Consider the following 21,298-nt stretch of genomic DNA (forward strand, 5'->3'; position numbering starts at 1 on the left):
GGACGCCGATGTGGTGCAGCAGGGGCATCCTGGAGTCCTGCAGTCGGCCCCACCACCACCAGCAACATGTGTACTACAGACACCGTCAAGCGTTGGCTTCACACAGGACGCCGATGTGGTGCAGCAGGGGCATCCTGGAGTCCTGCAGTCGGCCCCACCACCACCAGCAACATGTGTACTACAGACACCGTCAAGTGTTGGCTTCACACAGGACGCCGATGTGGTGCAGCAGGGGCATCCTGGAGTCCTGCAGTCGGCCCCACCACCACCAGCAACATGTGTACTACAGACACCGTCAAGCGTTGGCTTCACACAGGACGCCGATGTGGTGCAGCAGGGGCATCCTGGAGTCCTGCAGTCGGCCCCACCACCACCAGCAACATGTGTACTACAGACACCGTCAAGTGTTGGCTTCACACAGGACGCCGATGTGGTGCAGCAGGGGCATCCTGGAGTCCTGCAGTCGGCCCCACCACCACCAGCAACATGTGTACTACAGACACCGTCAAGCGTTGGCTTCACACAGGACGCCGATGTGGTGCAGCAGGGGCATCCTGGAGTCCTGCAGTCGGCCCCACCACCACCAGCAACATGTGTACTACAGACACCGTCAAGTGTTGGCTTCACACAGGACGCCGATGTGGTGCAGCAGGGGCATCCTGGAGTCCTGCAGTCGGCCCCACCACCACCAGCAACATGTGTACTACAGACACCGTCAAGCGTTGGCTTCACACAGGACGCCGATGTGGTGCAGCAGGGGCATCCTGGAGTCCTGCAGTCGGCCCCACCACCACCAGCAACATGTGTACTACAGACACCGTCAAGCGTTGGCTTCACACAGGACGCCGATGTGGTGCAGCAGGGGCATCCTGGAGTCCTGCAGTCGGCCCCACCACCACCAGCAACATGTGTACTACAGACACCGTCAAGCGTTGGCTTCACACAGGACGCCGATGTGGTGCAGCAGGGGCATCCTGGAGTCCTGCAGTCGGCCCCACCACCACCAGCAACATGTGTACTACAGACACCGTCAAGCGCTGGCTTCACACAGGACGCCGATGTGGTGCAGCAGGGGCATCCTGGAGTCCTGCAGTCGGCCCCACCACCACCAGCAACATGTGTACTACAGACACCGTCAAGCGTTGGCTTCACACAGGACGCCGATGTGGTGCAGCAGGGGCCAACGTATCACTCGGTCCTCGTGCTCAAGAAGCTCTTTGATCAGGACGATCCCCGTCGCCAGCCAGTCTCCAAGCTCAGGAAGTTCTTTGAAGGCTTTGGCCAGAAGGCTCGAGGGGAGAGGACCCAGCCCAGGGCCGCCGCGCTCTGGTGACGATGCAGGATATAAACGGTAGGTTATACACCTTGATTAAGGCCCTTCAGGCCTAATCAAGTTACAGGTACTCTTTATAAAGGCCAAACAATCAGTTAGGTGTATCAATCAATAAATTAATCAATCAATTAGACAATCGGGATATACTAATGAATAATGAGTTATAATAATTAATGAGTATAGAGAATTCCCATTTCCTTTGAAAAGGTCATACTCTCCCTGATTAATAACAAGAGTTGGCATCTCTAACCACAAATAACAAGTGATCTTGGTGACGCTTGTTCTTTCTTTCTTTTTTCTAACATTAATGTGCCTCCTATAAGGGGCTTGCTTGCCTTCTAGAAGACCGTTTGTGCTTGCGTGTGTGCGTCTGTCCGCCCACCTACCTGCCTGCAATTTCAAACTCTGAGAAAAGATCCTAAATGACCCCTCAAGACCTGAAAAGAGGGACAGCCATGAGAAAGAGATGGACACCGTGACCACAGCGTCGCTGTGAGAGTGCTGTAGTTGTTTCTTTTGTTTTGCTAAATGTCTCTCTGTGTTATGGGTTAATGAATGTGTCCGTGTGCGTCCAAACAACCACTGTCTGCGGGAGACCAGCTGACCACTGGGCAGGAGACCAGCTGACCACTGGGCAGGAGATTATTTAGCTCTGGAAGAGATGAAGACGCTGAAGGCATGATGGGCAGACAATTCAGATGCGCTGGAGAGCCACACAGGCCCAACCTGGCCTGCATGGGGCCTAAATAATGTGCATCTCACAAAGTGAAGAATGCATAATTTAACAGTTTGATGAAAGTAATGTTCAAAGTTCTGTTTGTACTTTGCTTCACTCTCCGGGAGACATGAACACGTGCACGGATATGCGCCCCTTTCATTAAATATCACAGGCACAAGCGTGCACGGGCATACACACGTGCGCAGTACCTCCTTGTGTGTACGCTCATAACCTACACCACATCAGTACCACAGACACTACCCCCCGGGTGATGGGAATCAAACAAACAACGCCTGCCAGGCGATTGAAGACGATTTAATTGGACAGAGGTTCAGATTTTTTTTTGTGCAGTAGCTAGGCAGCCCTCTAATGGGTAAAATATGGGGCGATATCTCAGTTTTAAGAATGCAGAGAGACAGTGTAGTGCCTCAGTAAAATCAAAGTTTAAAGGAAAATATGAAAGTTGAAAACATGCAAGCTAGCCTCCCAACCCTTAGTTATATTTGTGCAAAGTGTGGAGACAATGGTGTGCCATGAAGAGGTGAACAGATAAATACAAAGGACACATTAAACGTATTAAGTGTAATAAGATAAGATTTCTTTGTGTCCGGAATTAATCATGCAAACCCCTGGACCGATCAGCTCAGACTTTTATCGAGGTCCACAAGATTTTTTATTATTTTTATATTTTATATATGTACAAATAAAGAACTTAATGAAAAATGTAGAAGTAAAAGTGAAGGTTAATTTGAAAATAAATACATATGCACAGAAACGGAAACATGAATACATATTAAATATATGTATTTATGTTTGACAAATTAATGTTTTTTGTATTCATGATGTATTTCCTTATTTATTTATTTCCCAATACATCCATTTATTTAATTAGTATCCTGTTATTTCTCTTTCTCTATTTAATTATCTACAGTATCTTTTTATTTCTGTATGTTTCTGTATTGTGTCAACCTTACAATCAGCAACCAAACCTGTACAGAGTGATCAAACAAACCCAGTCCCATCACTGTCTGGATGGGAGTCTGTGAAGTTAGAAGTCTGTAATCATTTCACTTAGTGGAGGGTGGTGTCTCAGGTCTGGTGTTAATTGGCCTAATTGAAGCCCAGGTAGAACTGAGAGCAAACATTTGGTCTCAGAGATAGAACCCCATGTCTGTGTTGCATTAATAAACTGTAAGTTCCTTCTCCGTTCATTAAACCATCTTAATTCTCTTGTGTAAGATCCTGCAATGTTGATATTTATATAATGAAGTAGTGAGAAGATCCTGTTATGCATTCCTGTAATGTTATATTACAGGAAGTATTTGTTCAATGATCTTAATTTATATGATGAGTAGTTATTACTGCATGGTATTTATATGATATCGATATGAAGTATTTGTTTCTTTGACGTTTATGCCCTACTGTAGTTTGTTGTTTATGCCTTAGTTTGGTACTGATTGTTACTATTTTCCTTCCCTGATCAGTTAAATCATGATTTCCATCACCACAACAACCACATGTTTCACCTCCGTCCTACATGTAACATAACATTTGCCATTTCTTTTGTATGATTAGCATCATAATGTAATGTGTATGTACAGCATATTTATTGCATATTAGTTTGTTATGATCAGTATCACATGTAATTTTGTATGATGTAAATGTATTGTATGTAGATGTGTTATAATTTAATAAACACTGCATTTAAATGTTACATTACATTGACTAGGTGTAGCATGAGCTATCATTTATATGGATGTGTGTAATGTGAATATAAAGACAAAAGGGAGGAGAGAGAATAGAGACAAAGAGGAACTGATTCCTGTTATTTGTTTATGACAAAGTCTAGAATATTCAAGACAATCCTGTTCTGTTCAACTCGCTCTAAACAGAAAGGTATGAATCACTTGTAGTTGAGACTTGAGACATGTTTACAGCACCCTCTGGTGGGCAATAGCATGGCTTTCTAGTTTCTGCTGACTAGATTAGTAGTTAGTGCAACATAGTTTGAGTTTTTGGATATTCAATAAATGATGTACTTACAATGAACAAATACAGCGGTGGCAACATTTCAGGCATCGTTGTAGTCTCAACATTTGTGGACAGTGAAAATGAAATGGGAGGATTAAAATGTAATGCATAAAAATAGCTACAACACGTGTGAAAATATCATAATTATGCAGTTTTCAGTATTTTTACATAACAATGAATCAAAAGCCTCACTGGGCATCCCAGTCATTTGGTGCAAGTGTCTATTTTTTCAGTGAGGTAAAAAGTATAATCTGAAAGCAACGGCATTCAAATTGTTCCATCAGATGTAGCCTCTGGTACATATTATGTCTTATCAGTAGCCTACATTTGATTCCATCAATATTGGAGAACAGTTTAAGGCCATGCATTATCATTTAAATACTCTGCATTGGTGTGTGCCTGCGTGTATGCATTTGTTATAAGTAACATGTCCTTTATCCTCATTTACTTTGAATAACATATCGTTGCTAATAATAATGACATTAACTATTACTATTACTGCATAGCATTATGGAGACACAGGAAGCTTATCGTTAAGAAGATGAGACATGGGTGCATGGGTGCAACCCATGGAAGCAAGCATCATTAACCAGCCAAGTCGCACAAACGCACACACCCCGCCACCTCCCACAGTTTGAGAGAGGAGTTAAAGTCATGGTGTTGACATTGGGGGCAGTTTGAGTAGCTGGCAGATCCTATTGCACTCTGGTCCATGCTGCTCCTCCAGGAAGTACCTGAGGCCTCTGTCTGCAAAGTTGGCGGGACCCCTGGGGGTCCTGCTGGAGTGGATCTGGGGGTCCGTCAAATAGGTCAACCCTTTACCGTTGGCTGTCACCCAACCTGTGGAGAAAAACAACAAACCGAGATGAAGCTTTCAGAATTGGACGCACTCTTGATCAAACAAAGTAATTATTAACGTACCGTAGGTACAGTACATCCAGCAGTCATTTTAAGGATATTTCAGAGGACAGCCAATAAAGTTTAAGTTTAACATCCCTCGGCAACATCTCGTCCCCCAAGTACTTGCGTATAACCTGACTCCGCCAGATGGGGCAGCAGAGAGTACACTGGGGAGCAGGAGGGGGGAACCCAGTGTACTCTCTGCTGCCCCATCTGGCGGAGTCAGGTTAACTTGCGTAGGGGTTGGGACGAATGTGACAAAAATACATTTCCTTTCAATACCTTATCTGCACACCATCACAAGTGATGAAAATAGTCAGCATGACAGAAGGAAATGTGTCGCTATTAGTCAACAAAAACATTTCCTATCACTGTTCGGTAAATCAATCTATATCCACAAAATGTAATCAAAGCCATGATTAAAATGATATCTTAACCGGCCACGCATGTGTCTTAACCCGCCGCACATGTGTCTTAACCGGCCACGCATGTGTCTTAACCCGCCACGCATGTGTCTTAACCGGCCACGCATGTGTCTTAACTGGCAACGCATTTCGGGAGGCACGGGTGAGTCTTACCAGCCACACATGTGTCAAACTAGCCTGGCACAGCCTGCATGCTTTCTGGTCTAGAAGAGGGGTGTGTAGCGCATGGACCAAGCGAGAATATTGGTTCACCAATCTGAGCCCCCCCCTGCCCCTCCCCGCCCTGATAGAAACCAGAGGAGAAAACTGATGTCACCAAATTTGGAGTGATGCCCCTTTGCACTGTAGTTCACTCCTAGCCTGGTAAAACCACTCCCCCTGCTGGACAACATGGGGAGGGGTTTACCCAGGCTAGTTCACTCCCACTCCTAGATCGAGGCTAGTGTCAGACTAATTCCTGTCGGACCGTTACTGTAGCATGTCGGACCAACGTATGCGCTGTTGCACTCCCATGTCGAAGAACTCGCACAGTAAATCAGAATTCTTTCAACGAGCAAGCGTGCACTGACATACACACAAACGCACACACACACCTTGTAGGTCCACAACAACCTCTTGGCAGTTGGAGAACTGGTAAGTGAAATGTCCAAAGGCGATGCCATACTCTGTGGCCTGAAACCTCTCCTCCTTCTTCCATGTGTTGTTGGTGAGTTTGACAAAGTCACCAAGCATGTACGGCTCCACTGTAATGCATCCCACAATCTCCTCCCCATCCAGCACCTATTCAACCACACAAATAAACACAAGGGACGTGGGAGAATGTGTTTGAGAATATTTTTTTCACCTGGCTCTGTATGAAAGTCCCTTGTTATCATGGTTATGTGAAGGTGTAATGAGTTATGACACTAATATACCATTATAATATGGCACCATTTCCATTTACTCTGTGTCTCAGAGGTGGGCTGTGGGCAGTTCAGAAACCTGCCTACCAATGACATCCATTCCAAGCTAATACTGCAAAATTTCTTCCTGGAAAATTTGCATGTTGAAATTGAACCTAATGTTCACACGCTGCCCATCTAAAAGGACCTTTATTTATGCTGAGTTCACATGGGCAGATTCATGGTCAATGGAAGCCAGCGACATGAAGATGCAAAGATGCATCCGACGTTTGTAGCTGCTCGCAAAAGCTACAAAGCTACAAATTGAAGCTGAGCTGGGTTCCACTTCCAGATGCAAAGCTACAAAGCTACAACTGTAGCCGCAATGACACACGTCACTACAGATGCACGCTTTGATGACAACAGATTTTACAAAGCGAGAACGCGACAAATCATGCTGTGATCTTTTGCATCTGCCTCGTGTGAACGCAGGGTTAGGATTTGCTCTCACCAGCAGGACCTCGGAGGGAATGAAGAAGATGTGAGCGGTGACCTCCTTGTCGTAGAGGCTCTTGTTGAACTCCGTGACGTAGTACTGAGCCGTCATCTGTCTCTCCACGTCATGCAGGTGGAACTGAATGCCCCGCGGCCTCAGGTAATCTTTACCCACATAACTGGACGAGGAGGATCATACAACACGTTTTATTTGAAAGTGAAAAATGCCTTTGATGGGTTAACCCATTTTGGGCAGGAACCCCTTTTGGTGTTTCAAGCATTATGTTACACTTTAGCTATTGAAAAATAGCAGACCTACAAGCTCATAGCGCGGCACCGAGTGCCGCGCTATGAGCTTGTAGGTCTGCTATTTTTGAAAAATCGTGAAAATATGCCTCAAATCTTTGAATATTATATTCTTTCAGAGCGAACGTTTTTAACTCAAATCTTTGCTTCTGGGGGCGGGGGGGGGGCTCCCTGGAACAACATATTTTCAGATGGGGGTCGGCGGCGAAATACAGATATTGTTTGGGGGTCCTTGACATGAAAATGTTTGAGAACCACTGACTATGTTTCTAACATAGGGTTTCTCTTTGATGAATTGAACATGGTGGACCCTATTGTAAACAAGTGTAATGCTTAATTGGGTCGTCCACTCACAGTTAACAGCCTTTGTATTGAGTTTGTGCTTGAAATGTACTGTAATTCTGCAAACTGTTAATAAATATTTCAATCAATCAAAAATTTCAGATGGCATTTGTAGAATCGTTCCCAGGTCAAAATGGGTTAAAGGGGCATTCCACTCATTTTCAACATTTTACTATGTCATTAATATACCTTAGAGCTGTCGTGTAGAAATAATAAAAAAGTCCCCCTATTCTGTGTTTCCTAGAACTGGAGGTCTGAAAAAAATCATTAACATGGTGAATCACATCTTGATGATGTCATCAAGATGTGATTCACCATGTTAATGATTTTTTTGTCAATGATTTTTCTAGGAAACACAGAATGGGGGGGACTTTTTTATTGTTTCCACACAACACCTCTAAAGGTATATTAATGACATGGTAAAATGTTGAAAATGAGTGGTATTCCCCTTTAAGCAGGATTGTTGGACTACTGTATGTTGAACTGTCGATGGCCTACAGCACCTGCTCAACCGTTCCTCCTGGTGGAGAAACTGTACCCACAGTGTTGTTCTCTGCTTGCCCTCCATGCCCATCAGCTCTCCGATGTACGCGCATGTCTCTCTGGCTGCCCACAGCCCTGTGGCCCTGGAGAATTTCAGATGAAGGGCACCTGTGGAAGACACCGATCCGACACAGGGGTAAGGGGTTGACACTATGGCAGGTAAATAAAATGTTGGGGCATGTGGAGTTTGCTTTGGAGTTGTCAAAATTGCAAGTGCACATTTGGAGTCTGCTATAAACACAACACGAGAGAAAATAAGTCATTTTCTTTTTTTTCTTTTTTTTTTATTATAAATATTATTCTTTGGTATCGGTATTCGGCATCGGTATCGGCTAACACAGAAATTGTGGTATTGGGATCGGATCGGGAATGAAATAAGTGTATCGAGACATCCCTAACGATTATAAAAGCACCCCACACTTCACACAGGTGTGATGTTCAGAACTTACTGTAGGCGGTTCTGTAGGCGTTGAGCTTGAACTGGGTCTTCTCACTCTGCAGCCTCTTCAACAGACACACGTGGCAAACCCCGGCCAGGAGCGCACGGCGATCCTGCTCCGTCAACGCGTACTGCCGCTCCGGGTCCACGCTACCCACAAAGCACTGCTGCACACAGCTGTAGCACCAAGGGTTCTTTCCATGAGGGGGGTCATTGTGCATCTCCACCGAGCTGGGCTTAATTCCCATCTCACTCACCTCCGCCGAGCTGGGCTTAATTCCCATCTCACTCACCTCCGCCGAGCTGGGCTTAATTCCCATCTCACTCGCCTCCGCCGAGCTGGGCTTGATTCCCATCTCACTCGCCTCCAACATCTCAAACGAGTTCTCCGACCACGTTTCAGTTGGGGCACACTGGCTGATACCGACAGACGGCCTCGGGCTCCGCTGTGGGCCCTTATTAGCGTCAGGCTCAGGTTGGCCAGGAGGTAAGCCTCCAGATCTTTGGGTCGGGTTGCTGCAGTGGCCCGTGCCTGGTTTGGAGGACCAACCAGTTGGATGAAGAATGCCACTCGTGGGGGAATTTGTGTTAAGCGAGAGTTTGTCCCAAGATGAACGGGAGCTGAGGCTGTCGCTGAGAGAGCTGCCCGTTCTGACATTCCTTTGGGTTATGGGCCACGTCGATCCACTGTGTCCCGACCCAGCGGCAACGTCGGCGATCCAACTTTCGTCGGTTTCCACCGCCGTCTCTATTGCAGCCTGTAGCAATTCGAACCGATCCGAGTCACTTCCTGGACTGGAGGTGGATGTGGCGTGCTGCACAGGGGATGCTGGGCCCGGCTCAAAACGGACGGCAGCTTTGGAGCCGACTTTGGCTCGCTTCCCGTTCTCGCTGATGGAGTCTTCCATGCCGCCAGACCCATCCTCGCTGACCTCTGTAGTCGGACAGCTCTGATCGGAGACATTAGCTTTACTTTCCCCGGCAAAAACACAGCTCCCTGTATACCCGCTGCTGCTAGGACGCGGAGACCCAGAGCTGCTCAACGAAAGCCTCTGCCACGAAGAGCTGAGCTCTTCGGTGCTCCCTAAAGTGGTGCCGACGTCGTCCTGCAGGGGGACTGCCCTAAAGTCAGACGTCCCGTTAGTCAGACCTGTGCTGCGGGTTGAAGGTGCAGGTTGGGGCTCTCCCTCCAGACTGTCTCTTGAAGGTGCAGGTTGGGGCTCTCCCTCCAGACTGTCTCTTGAAGGTGCAGGTTGGGGCTCTCCCTCCAGACTGTCTCTTGAAGGTGCAGGTTGGGGCTCTCCCTCCAGACTGTCTCTTGAAGGTGCAGGTTGGGGCTCTCCCTCCAGACTGTCTCTTGCAGCTCTGTGGCTTTCAGTAGTGCACTCTGCACTCAGTGTACCGACGGTCGTCCCCATCGCAGTTATACAGTCCGAGTGACCGTCCGATTGACTGGACGAGTGACCAGGTTCGCACAGTGACGCGTGATGCTTCTGGACCCTCGCCATCACCCGGGAGAAACCCTCCAGAGTGAAATCCACCGGCCTTTCCTGAATGTTTCTGTAGCTGTCGGGGATGAAAGAGCCCTTGTCGGAATTGGGGAACGGTTCGACGCGTAGCAGATGTTTGACTTGGGATACGAGGCGCATGATCTCAGCACAGAGGCCGTCTCTCTCCTGGTTATCGGCACGGCAGTAGTCGTAGAAACAGGCCAGCGCTTTCTGGCAGGCTAGCGTGGCCAGTGCCAGCACATCCGGAGCCGCGGCGCCCAGCCACCTGTCTGTGACGGTCAGCGAGTAAGCGGCCTTGATGAAGGTGTGAAGCTCCTGTTGGCTGGTGACCGGCTCGCTCTCTGCTTTGGTGAGCAGGCCGATCTCGAAGGCCTCTCGCGCGCGCAGCAGGAAGGAGCGCCTCTCAGAGACGGGGCACTCCATTGAGAAGCTGTAGGACAGCAAGCAGGTCCCCTGGGCTGCCTGGAGAAAGACAGACACGGTAAGAGAGAGACAGATATTAGATAGGAGTGAGAGGCAGACAAGGAGACACAGACAGGACAAGGAGAGACAGACAGGACAAGGAGAGACATAGAATGAAGGACAGAGAATATAATTAATGTTTCATACTAGATATTGACACTCCCTTCCTTGACACAGAGCAGCATGGGGGCAGCTTATGGAGCGCACTTGTGGCCAAAAGATTTCTGGTAGGGTCAGGAAAAATGTGGGTGGGAAAGTGAATGTCCAGCTGCTTAGTGAGTGAACCTACCCACGATAAATAAATATGAATAAAAAAACAAATACACCATGAAGAACTCCTCAGGATCCTTTTAGACTGACTGCACCACATGCTGTTTACATTTCTGACTAATATAGTATTCAATCAATCAAAACTTACCACATTGGTCAAGACGTACAGTGAGGCATATTGACTGTACACCACCGCCATTTTAGCAGCCTCGGCTGCAGAGAGTAGGCGATGATCCTGATCCCCAAGGAGAGACTGACGCACGCACGCACGCACGCACGCACGCACGCACGCACCCACGCAAGCACGCACGCACGCACGCACGCACCCACGCACGCACGCACGCACGCACGCACGCACCCACGCAAGCACGCACGCACGCACGCACGCACGCACACACGCACGCACACAATATACAGTAAGACATTGTTTTTATGTATAAATGAATAAATGCAATTTCATTGGAGGCTTACCAAATCAATGTCTGGATTAGTCTTAAACGCACGGAAGTCCTCATCATTCATAGACACCAATATATTGGCCAACACACCAAGAGATGTCCCAATTCCCTATTGAACACACAGACATGCACACAACATACTGATCAGGGAACTAGAACGGTTGTAACAGGAGCCTCTTAAAATGGAAGGGGATATTCTAAACTCTAAAGGTAAACACAATAAACAAAACAATCTACAAAACATTTCCACAACTATCACTACAGTATATGTAGCCATGGCGGTGGCAGTATACCTTCTTATCAGGTTGAGGGAGAGCGTAGTAACCCACCAGAGAAGCCCATATTAATCCCGCAGCCTCCAACCACAGGCCTGAGACAGTGTTGAGAATATAAGATAATTTCCGCCACTATAATATAATAGTTAGGAACAAAATGTGACCGTGATATTTTCTCAACTCAAATCGGGAACTCACAAATACAATGTGAATGTACCTAGCTTCTGCAAGATCAGCCCACGCACTTGAATGCTGACCGCCTGCACGAGGGCCCTGTCGCTTGGAGAGTGGTACACCCAGCAACCTATAGTACGTGGGGGAAGACAAGTACTGTAACTTTCACTTTTATTGACGATAGGTAACACCGTATGGCAGTGGTTCTCAAACCTTTTCATGTCAAGGACCCTCAAATGAACACTTAGTTGCTCGCTTTTGAAAAGATACGGCAGGGACCCCCCATAAGAGAAGATTTTCATGGTTCTAGCAGTGATTCTCAACCATTTTCATTTCATGGACCCTCAGCTTGACATGCATTAGGTTACGGACCCACATTTCTATCTCTGGGACCCCAATTTATATTATAAAATCACTGATAATTTAACTCTGAGTGTACAAATGGAACCAAATGGATCCTTACAGGTCCATTTGTACACTCAAGAGTTACAGACCTATACGTATCCATTTGGTTCCTAACTATCATTTAGCTGGGGACCCCCTGGAACTCCCTCAAGGACCCCTGGGGGTCCCCGGACCCCACTTTGAGAACCATTGCCGTATAGCAGCGATCAATAAGACGGTGGTCAGAGGTATAGCCTACCTGTGGCACCGCTGTTGCTGATCAGTCTGCTCAGAATGTACTCGGCCTTCTGCAGCTTGCCTGTGTGGGCGTGACAACCATGATCATTAAATGTATTTTGCATGGCCTTCCGGTATTACGTCATGATGTGGCAGCCAAGTATATAGACTTTTAATGTTTGTGTACGTGACTAGAAAGTTTCCCGTTGTTCGCTTGCAGTTCCCTGTTAATCCATTTTGGGCGGGAACCCCTTTTGGTGTTGAAAAATAGCAGATCTACAAGCTCATAGCGCGCCACCGAGTGGCGCGCTACGAGCTTGTAGGTCTGCTATTTTTGAAAAATCGAAGAACCACTGACATAGAAACGTAGCTTTTTCAGAAAACTGTCAGCATGTAGAAGACATTTTTTGAATCTGATCTCGGGTCAAAATGGGTTAAGCTCCTTTGGGTAGAGCTGAGCAGGGCAAACCACATGGCACCAGCACCGCCACCATGGGTTACTGCAGCGTGAGGTGTGTTGGATAAAAGCATCCTCCATCCAAAACACACACACACACACACACGTTATCCACTGGGACCAGTAGCTACGGTATAGTTCTAGGATCGATCCAAAGCATCCAGCCGGCCGGCCCCTGTTGCTGCTTACCCGAGTTAAGGTAGACCCTGGCCTGTCGTATAACAAGCTGCGGAGCGACGGGGGCATCGGGGTGTCGTCTGTGGAGACACTGGGTGATTCTCAGCAGCCGGCTGGATTCGTCTGTCCAGTACAGGAAACGGTCCACCAGGAATATCACTGCCAGCGCACAAGGCGCCTCCTGGGCCAAGATGGATGCCTTCAGCAGAGCCTGTCGGCACAGGCAACAGATTAGTTATTCCAGTGTCTGGCTCTCGGAATTACATCATATGGCAGCCAAGTCTATGGACCTTTTTAAATGGTAAATGGTAAATGGTGCATTTATATAGCGCCTTTATCCAAGGCACTTTACATAGATTGTGCATTACATTCACCCATTCACACACACATTCATACACCGATGCCGGAGGAAACCATGCAAGGTACCAACCTGCACATCAGGAGCAATTAGGGGTTCAGTGTCTTGCTCAAGGACACTTCGACACTAACTCTGGGGGAGCCCAGGTTCGAACTGGCAACCTTGCGGTTCCCATCCAGCCATTCTACCCCTGAGCCACCGCCGCCCCCTTAATGTACTTTTTGTATAATGTCCTGTCTCGAGTTGGAGATGTTAAGGTTTTCAATTGCCGGCTCTGAGAAAAAGTTTTACAAGACCTGGGGCCCGTTTATGACATTCTACCACAACACACAAACTTCATAGTGTGCCGTGCCTATGCCTCGGCCAACGCCAAACCACAACAGAAACAAAATCTGCTCTGATATGAAAAATCTGCTTTTTATTATCTTTTATTTTTATTTTTTGTAATTATGTATGCATGTATTTTTGTGTATATGTGTATATAGATATATTTATTTTATTTCCTCCAGACTGTTTTTCCGACTATCCTTGGGATTGTGGGTGGGGGGAGGGTGGGATAGGGGATTGAGTTTTATTTTTATATTTTATATGTCTGTTTAATACTTGCCCCTGGGCTACTGTTACAAAAACCTGAATAAAAAGATTTTGAAAAGAAAAGAAAGAAATTTTTTTGTACACAGAACAGCCAAGTCTATGGACGTTTAATGTTTGTTTACATTAAACAAACATTACCATGCGCCCCTCACTTCATTGACACAAGAATTGACCCTAATTCGAGTTTCTACTCGGCAAGAGAAAAATCTCATCGTCCAAAATTGAAAAGCTAAGAAACTTGACTGTCACAATGAGATTCACTGTTGCCCATTAGGCAATTAAAACTAGGATTGGTCCTTCAAGAGAGCATTGCAGAATAGCAGGTCTGTCAGATAAAAGTGTGTTTTTGAGTGGTGCAAACCACTCCAACAACTGGCTTTGTACCCGTGTACCCGTGTTCCCGTGTTTGTTCGTACCAAAAAAACGAGCAACATGGTTGCTATGGTTAGCAACCAAAAAAACGAGCATGGTTGCTATGGTTAGTACCGTAACTATAACAATAAATGTGTAGTTGCACCACTCAGTTCACACGGGTGTGATTTATTTTATTTTAAATGACTGAACTGTCAAGAAATTGATTTATTTTCCAATTAAATGCACAACAACAAGGCAATGATTTTTGAGCCGAATGCGAATGAAAATATAAGCCCATGGGTACCAAGGCTACCTCTATTGTGAAGGTATAAGATGAAAGAAGCTCGTCACGGTGCCGAGTGGCAGATCCAAATGACACATCTGTGGTTCTGTGACACCACCGGGCCGGTGGGACCTGTAGTACTTTGACGTGTGTGCCCATTATTCCATTTAGACCTGAGGACGATTCTACAAATGCCTTCTATATCCTGACAGGTTTCTGAAAAACCTATGCTTCTATGTCAGTGGTGCTCAACCTTTTTCATGTCAAGGACCCCCAGAATTATCTGTATTTGGCTGCGGGCCCCCCATCTGAAAATATGTAGTTCCAGGGACCCCCCAGAGGCAAAGATTTGAGTTAAAAACATTCGCTCTGAAAGAATATACATTCAAAGAGATATGCGCCACATTCTCACAATTTTTCAAAAATCACAGCTCTACAATCTCGTAGCGCGGCACTCGGTGCTGCGCTATGAGCTTGTAGAGCTGCTATTTTTCAACAGCTAAAGTATATAACATAATGCTATAAACAGGGTTCTCGTCTAGAATGGGTTATTCTACCAGCAGTGGAGGCAGGTGCTGGCTAATGAGGTCGGCGAGGTTGCTCTTATCCGCGGTGCTCACTGGCTGCTTGTACTGCCACTTCTCTGGGACGAAGGGCCAGCTCATCTGCTCGGCCTCCTGGAGCAGGGAGAGAAGCTCCACACACAGGGACTCTGCCAGAAGGTGTCAGACAGACAGAGAGAGACACATTGAGGAGAAGGTAAAATGTGACCCACCGTGAATGGGAGCCTGTCGTTGGATTATTATTCATCGTTTTTTCATGTCATATGAAAGCAGGGAATCATGCGGCTTCAAATTGACATATTGGTTTTTCAGTTTGACCCACCAGTTTTGGAGATATGGCTTATAGAGTGATGTCTTGCAGAAAACAGCGAGTTGAGAAAACAGGCTTGAAAGGTTCACTTCTGTGGTCTCTAACATTACACCTAGCTACATGTTTAAGCATTTATTTCATATTTACATGTCGATTTCAGCTCTGACATTTATTTCAGACATGCTTTCAGTATGTGAAGAGTCTGCCTGTGCTATTAACTCATTTTGGATAAAAAATAATAATAATTTTCTCCTCTGGTGAAAAGCTGGAGGTTGCACGATGAGTCGGTGACAGGCTATCAGTCAAATGGTGAAAACATTATTGCACATAAAGAAAGAAAAAAACAGGTGCGCTTCCTCTGGAAAGTGCCCTTTGTTTAAGGCAGTGGTGCAGCTTTGAAAATAACTCATAAACCAACTAAATGGAAAAAACGGCACTCCAAAATAAAAGTGTGCTCTGAAGAAGGCTCTGCCAAAACGCGTCAGCGTTCTAAAAACAAAACAAAACATGAGAAATTGCATCTGAGCCAGTCTTGCATCTTTTGTTTTGGATTATTGCACATAACGTTGTGTTAACCCGCTATTGAAAAATAGCAGATCTACAAGCTCATAGCGCGCCACCGAGTGGCGCGCTACGAGCTTGTAGGTCTGCTATTTTTGAAAAATCGAAGAACGACTGACATAGAAACATAGCTTTTTCAGAACTGTCAGACATTTTTAGATGTCTTCTATATCCTGATCAGATTTCTGATCTCGGGTCAAAATGGGTTAATACATTCAGCAGCATCCATGTAATAGCAATAATGACCAGTGGTGAAGTGGAGGGTATACAAAGGTATATCATTGTATACCCACTTATCTTTCAGTTGGGCAATGCATCGAGGCCCCGCCCACACTACTCAGTTCTAGTGTGCACACTGCACAGCCATCGGTTTTAGCGTAGCCACAAATAGAATTCTTTCAATACTATATTGATTTAGAATATTTTAAACTACTGTGTATCAATCAATCAATCAATACTCATTTGCCATACTGACTTTGTACATTGACCACATTGTATTTCCTGCTTGGAAATACGTTGCATTTGAGGTGAATTCACAAGGAAAGACACAGGTTTCCAACAAGCCCATAAACGTACAGTAGCTACTGTACACTATTTTGAACCGGGAGTACTTTTTTTGTACACTATTGTACTCTATTTTGGATGTTTCTGTGTTAGCTGTGAATACACCCTTTGAAAATTTGGAAAAACCTTTTCCATTCATGAATGTAGACTAATCAGATATACATATACTTATACTTATATAAATGTTATACCCTCAACATTGTGTTGTTCTTTTTTTCCCCCCTCTTGGTTTCAGTAGGTTTTTGTTTTGTTCCATTATGGCATGGGCACATTTTCACAAAATCTATAATAATATACCCACTTCTAGGGCTGCCCTAGTGTAGTGGTTAGAGCATATGCCTTTCATGCGGAAGGTTGTGGGTTCAAACCCTGCCTGGGGTCGACGTCGGCAAGGGAATGCAGTCCTAATGCCAAATCAAATTGGTTCAGATCTGAGCCAATATGTCTCTTGAGGAGGCATATTTTTAGCCTGTCCTGGACGGAGTATCTGGATGTAAAAACAAATCCACAATATACCCACTTCTCCAGACCAGGGATGTATCCACTGGTGGGCCTAGGTAGGCTTGGGCCCACCCTGATTTTTTGTTTTTTTTATCATATTAACCGATTTTTTATAACAGTATCGTCATTAATTATATAACATAACATAATGTGGATCATGCAATCACTGCATTAAATATTGGCAGTGGGTATAATGTGTGTTAGACCTAGAATGCCTGTGATCATTTAATTAACTTCGTAAATTTTCATGTATCAGAGGCATAGAACGGTCGCTACTGTCCCTGGTCGATTTCAATAGTGTGCGGCCTGAATGTGATAAATGCTCCGTTTGTACTCACCCATTAAATAATTCCAAAAACGTGGAGGGAAATATGGTCCTCTAGTTTTATATCCATGTGAAAGTTCTGGCACAAAACGTGTATTTAGTAAATTATCTCCACTTTTTCAAGAGATGCACACGGACTTCTTTCTCTCCGGCGAGGGGGGACTGGAATGATCGATGAACTGTTTTTAGACGTCATCACCAATTGACAAGGGAAACACAAAAGTTTGGGTCACACAATTGGCAGGTGGTGTGATTAATTACCCAGCACCTATCGCAAGGCACCTGCCAATTGTGTGACCCAAACTTTTGTGTTTCCCTTGTCAATTGGTGATGACGTCTAAAAACAGTTCATCGATCATTCCAGTCCCCCCTCCCCGGAGAGAAAGAAGTCCGTGTGCATCTCTTGAAAAAGTGGAGATAATTTACTAAATACACGTTTTGTGCCAGAACTTTCACATGGATATAAAACTAGAGGACCATATTTCCCTCCACGTTTTTGGAATTATTTAATGGGTGAGTACAAACGGAGCATTTATCACATTCAGGCCGCACACTATTGAAATCGACCAGGGACAGTAGCGACCGTTCTATGCCTCTGATACATGAAAATTTACGAAGTTAATTAAATGATCACAGGCATTCTAGGTCTACAACAGCCTCTGCCCTTCATTATGGATTACTACATGATTGAAGACAGCAAAGGTCATAATTGTAATTTTTGCTGAATGGATGTCATTGTGCCCCATGTTGTCTGCTGCTATGCTATGGGGATGGGGTGCTATCCTCCTTCATTTTGAATTTGGAAGCGAGTTGAAACTGTTGCACTGGTGCTGTGTGTGTGTGTGTGTGTGTGTGTGTGTGTGTGTGTGCGCCTGCGTGCGTGCGTGCGTGCATGCGAGCTGCACTCACTTCACAGTATTATGGTGCTAGTAAGCTGCCTATAGTTTATATTTGGGAATGTGTTGTGTTGGGATGAAGTGTCTTGTAGCAGCTGTTTCTCGCCCCTTCCGTTTGTATGCCAGAGCTGGCGAGAGCTTCTGTGAACTTATGTAGCAGTCTAACTAATGGAACCGTTGGTTAGGTTTTTTTTGATGATGTCAGGCGGTCAACGGGATCACCGTGACCTGTCAATCTCAACACCTGACTTCATATTTTGAGGAACTTTAAAGGCCAATTAATTAATTAAATAAATAATCACACCTGTGTGAAGTGAGCGGTGGAACTATACTGTAATTGTATAACTGTATACTGAACTCTGAAAAAGACTGGTGTTACACTAAAAACTCAGCTTCCCATCATGCACCTATGCCTATATGCACAGTGAAGCTCATAGACATAGGGACAGGACAGACAGACATAGGGACACACAAAGCTACAGTACATGATGGAGATGGTGTGCCCACCACTCAAAAATTGTGTGCCCCATTTGGTGCCAGGCCTAGTATAGTCGGTACTTAATTCCTGTATATGCCACTGCCCCAGAGTCCACTACAACTTGCCCCCATGCATCAGCCTCACAGTTTACTTCCATTAAGAAAAATAAACACGCTGCACCATCTTGTGGCTCACCTCTGTAACTGCAGTAGATCGCCGTGGTCTCCTCAGTGGAGACTAGTGGGCTCCTACTATGTGGTGCAGAAGATGCTGCCTGGAGGCATTCTTCAAGCCAGAGCCCGACCTCCCTGCTGTCCATCATCACGCACGCGGGTTAATGTATGTTCCCTCTGCCTTTCAGTCAGCGTGAGTCTGAAAACGGATGTAGGATGCTCTTATGAGACGATTGTTAAGAGCCTTAAACCGAGTTATTTGAGTGTGGCCATCTCAGACACAGATAGCCTACAGTATGCCTGTGACTCTCTGTCTCAATAAGGCCCAGAATCAGGTTGTCTATTGGTTGAGACGCTCCTATAAGAAGAACATTTTTTTGTCTACTCAGTGGACAGTTCAGAAACCCTATTAGACCAGAGGTTCTCAAAATGGGGTCCAGGGACCACAATCATTTAACTACTTTATCAATATTTTATCCATCATTTAAAAAGGTTGGAGATATACAAGCTCATTTTGTGCCGCGCTGCAAGCTTATTGTTGTAGCGTACATCTGCTATTTTTTAAATGTTCTTTTTTTTGTGGCTTTCGCCTTTTTTTTATTTGATATATATATATATATATATATATATATATATATATATATATATTTATGGAGGGACAGACAGTAGGCACACTGCCAGGCTGAATTACCAGCCAAGGTGCATGGACCACTGAGCCATGGCCCAGGCCTATATCTGCTATTTTTGAAAAGGTTTGAGAACCACTGTACTAGAGTAACTATAGCCCATGTTGTTATTATAATAATCATGTCCTAACTTATCCATGGTTCACATGCATGCCAAGGCGTTGTGTTATTCTATTCAGAATCCCTGAATAGATAAGAGTTCCTCTGCTTGACTTCCTCTCAATAGCAAAGCAGTAGAATTAGCAAGACTAATCGGTGAATAAAACCTGTAAGATGTAAATGGTAAATGGTGCATTTATATAGCGCCGTTATCCAAGGCGCTTTACATAGATTGTGCATTACATTCACCCACTCACACACACATTCACACACCGATGGCAGTGGAAACCATGCAAGGCACCAACCAGTACATCGGGAGCAATAGAGGGTATGCGCATGCATATAGTGAATGGCAGATCGAGTGACAAAGTTAATTTAATGTTGTTTAAAGTAATTTCATGCAATCAAGGCCAGAAAGTAGTTTTTTGCCACTCAGTACGCATTCCCGCATAACTTCCTTGTATGATGATGATGTCACGAGCATACCCTCTATTAGGGGTTCAGAGTCTTGCTCAAGGACACTTCGACACTAACTCTGGGGGAGCCCCCGGGTTCGAACTGGCAACCTTGCGGTTGCCATCCGGCCACTCTACTTCTGAGCCACCGCCGCCGCCCTTGAATGATGCTCGACTTGTCTGTATGACATATGAGTCATGACAGTCATGTTTTGTTTCAGGGCATGTTTCAGCCTAGTCTTATACCAGAGATGCGATGCAATCATGATCACTGTCTGCCATGATGTCATGTTTTGTACTGTAGGCTACTGTACATAGTCTTAGTTCCAAGTCAGTGGTTTTCAACCCTTTTCATTTCAAGCTCCATTATTTCTGTGGCATTTGAGCCAGGGTCCACCTGACCTTTTGATGACATTTATAGCCTCTCAGACACAAAATATGTTGTTGTCATTGGATAAGATTTTGTCCACATTTCCAATGCTGTATTGATGTCGGTACCATTAGGAGAGATATAACAGGCAAACGTTGATCAAAATAACAATTCTTCTACATGATCTAATTGTGTGTAGACTCTCAAGAGTTAAACAATCATTTGGTTACCAACTCTCTATCATTTAGCTGGGGACCAGCTGGAACCCCCTCAAGGACCACTAGTGGTCCCCGGACCACTGGTTGAAAACCACTATCCTAAGTCTTTATCAAGGCTATAGAGCCGTAGGCTACTGTCTGTACTGTTGATTGATTCATGGACTGACATGAGCTGAGTATGATATCAGATGTCATAATATGAGTTTCACTTTCCTATCCAAACAGTAAGTGAGCAGCCAGCATGGAAATTGTTTCAGCAGAGCGTAGCAATCACTTTTCAAGGCAATACACGAAAGCAAATAGTTGTGTTGAACATGATTATTAAAATAATGTTCATATACATACTGTAACCACCGCGACACAGGGCAGGCTGTTCCTTCCTGGTTGGTTTATTAGGGCAGAGGAGGAGTCTCTCTCTCTCTCTCTCTCTCTCTCTCTCTCTCTCACTCACACACACACACACACACACACACACACACACACGCACACACACACAAACCTCTCGCTCTCTGCGTGCGCGCGCGACAGTGGCAGTGCGCGCGCGCGTGTGTGTGTGTTTGTGCGCGCGCAAAACGCTTAATTTGCGCCTCATTCAAGTGATTCAAACACTGATCCCCACCACGAATTAAACCCACCCAACCCAATAAATAAAATGTAAAAAAAATCAAACGGGCACTGTATGACACGTGAAG

At 45.3% G+C, this 21,298-nt stretch overlaps 1 protein-coding gene across 2 annotated transcripts; it reads right to left on the reverse strand.

The window, feature by feature from the left end:
- Positions 1 to 3,850: 3,850 nt before the first annotated feature.
- On the reverse strand, positions 3,851 to 20,994 carry alpk1 (alpha-kinase 1). Of its 2 annotated transcripts, XM_079491163.1 has the most exons (14): positions 20,952 to 20,994; positions 18,801 to 18,977; positions 14,965 to 15,119; positions 12,831 to 13,029; positions 12,207 to 12,266; positions 11,607 to 11,693; positions 11,408 to 11,484; positions 11,128 to 11,223; positions 10,805 to 10,909; positions 8,424 to 10,386; positions 7,935 to 8,082; positions 6,800 to 6,962; positions 6,001 to 6,187; positions 3,851 to 4,922 (listed from the first exon to the last, which is right to left on the reverse strand). In XM_079491163.1, exons 2-14 carry the CDS (start codon positions 18,925 to 18,927, stop codon positions 4,735 to 4,737), a joined length of 3,555 nt encoding a protein of 1,184 aa, XP_079347289.1. In that variant the 5' UTR covers positions 18,928 to 18,977; positions 20,952 to 20,994; the 3' UTR covers positions 3,851 to 4,734. The 2 variants fall into 2 exon arrangements, with proteins under 2 accessions (XP_079347289.1, XP_079347290.1); XM_079491164.1 differs by lacking the exons at positions 18,801 to 18,977; positions 20,952 to 20,994 and adding an exon at positions 17,245 to 17,452.
- Positions 20,995 to 21,298: the final 304 nt, after the last annotated feature.

This window comes from Electrona antarctica (assembly GCF_951216825.1).
Source record: "Electrona antarctica genome assembly, chromosome: 21".
Taxonomy (NCBI): Eukaryota; Metazoa; Chordata; class Actinopteri; order Myctophiformes; family Myctophidae; genus Electrona; species Electrona antarctica.

Bases quoted from the DNA above. Each gene is read 5' to 3' on its own strand.
- alpk1 (XM_079491163.1), bottom strand. From the start codon at position 18,927: ATGATGGACAGCAGGGAGGTCGGGCTCTGGCTTGAAGAATGCCTCCAG. The intron at 6,188-6,799 runs GTGAGAGCAAAT...GTGGTTGAATAG, and splicing joins TTCCCTCCGAGGTCCTGCTG to GTGCTGGATGGGGAGGAGAT. The intron at 4,923-6,000 runs GTGTGTGTGTGC...TTTTCTCCACAG, and splicing joins GGTTGTTGTGGACCTACAAG to GTTGGGTGACAGCCAACGGT.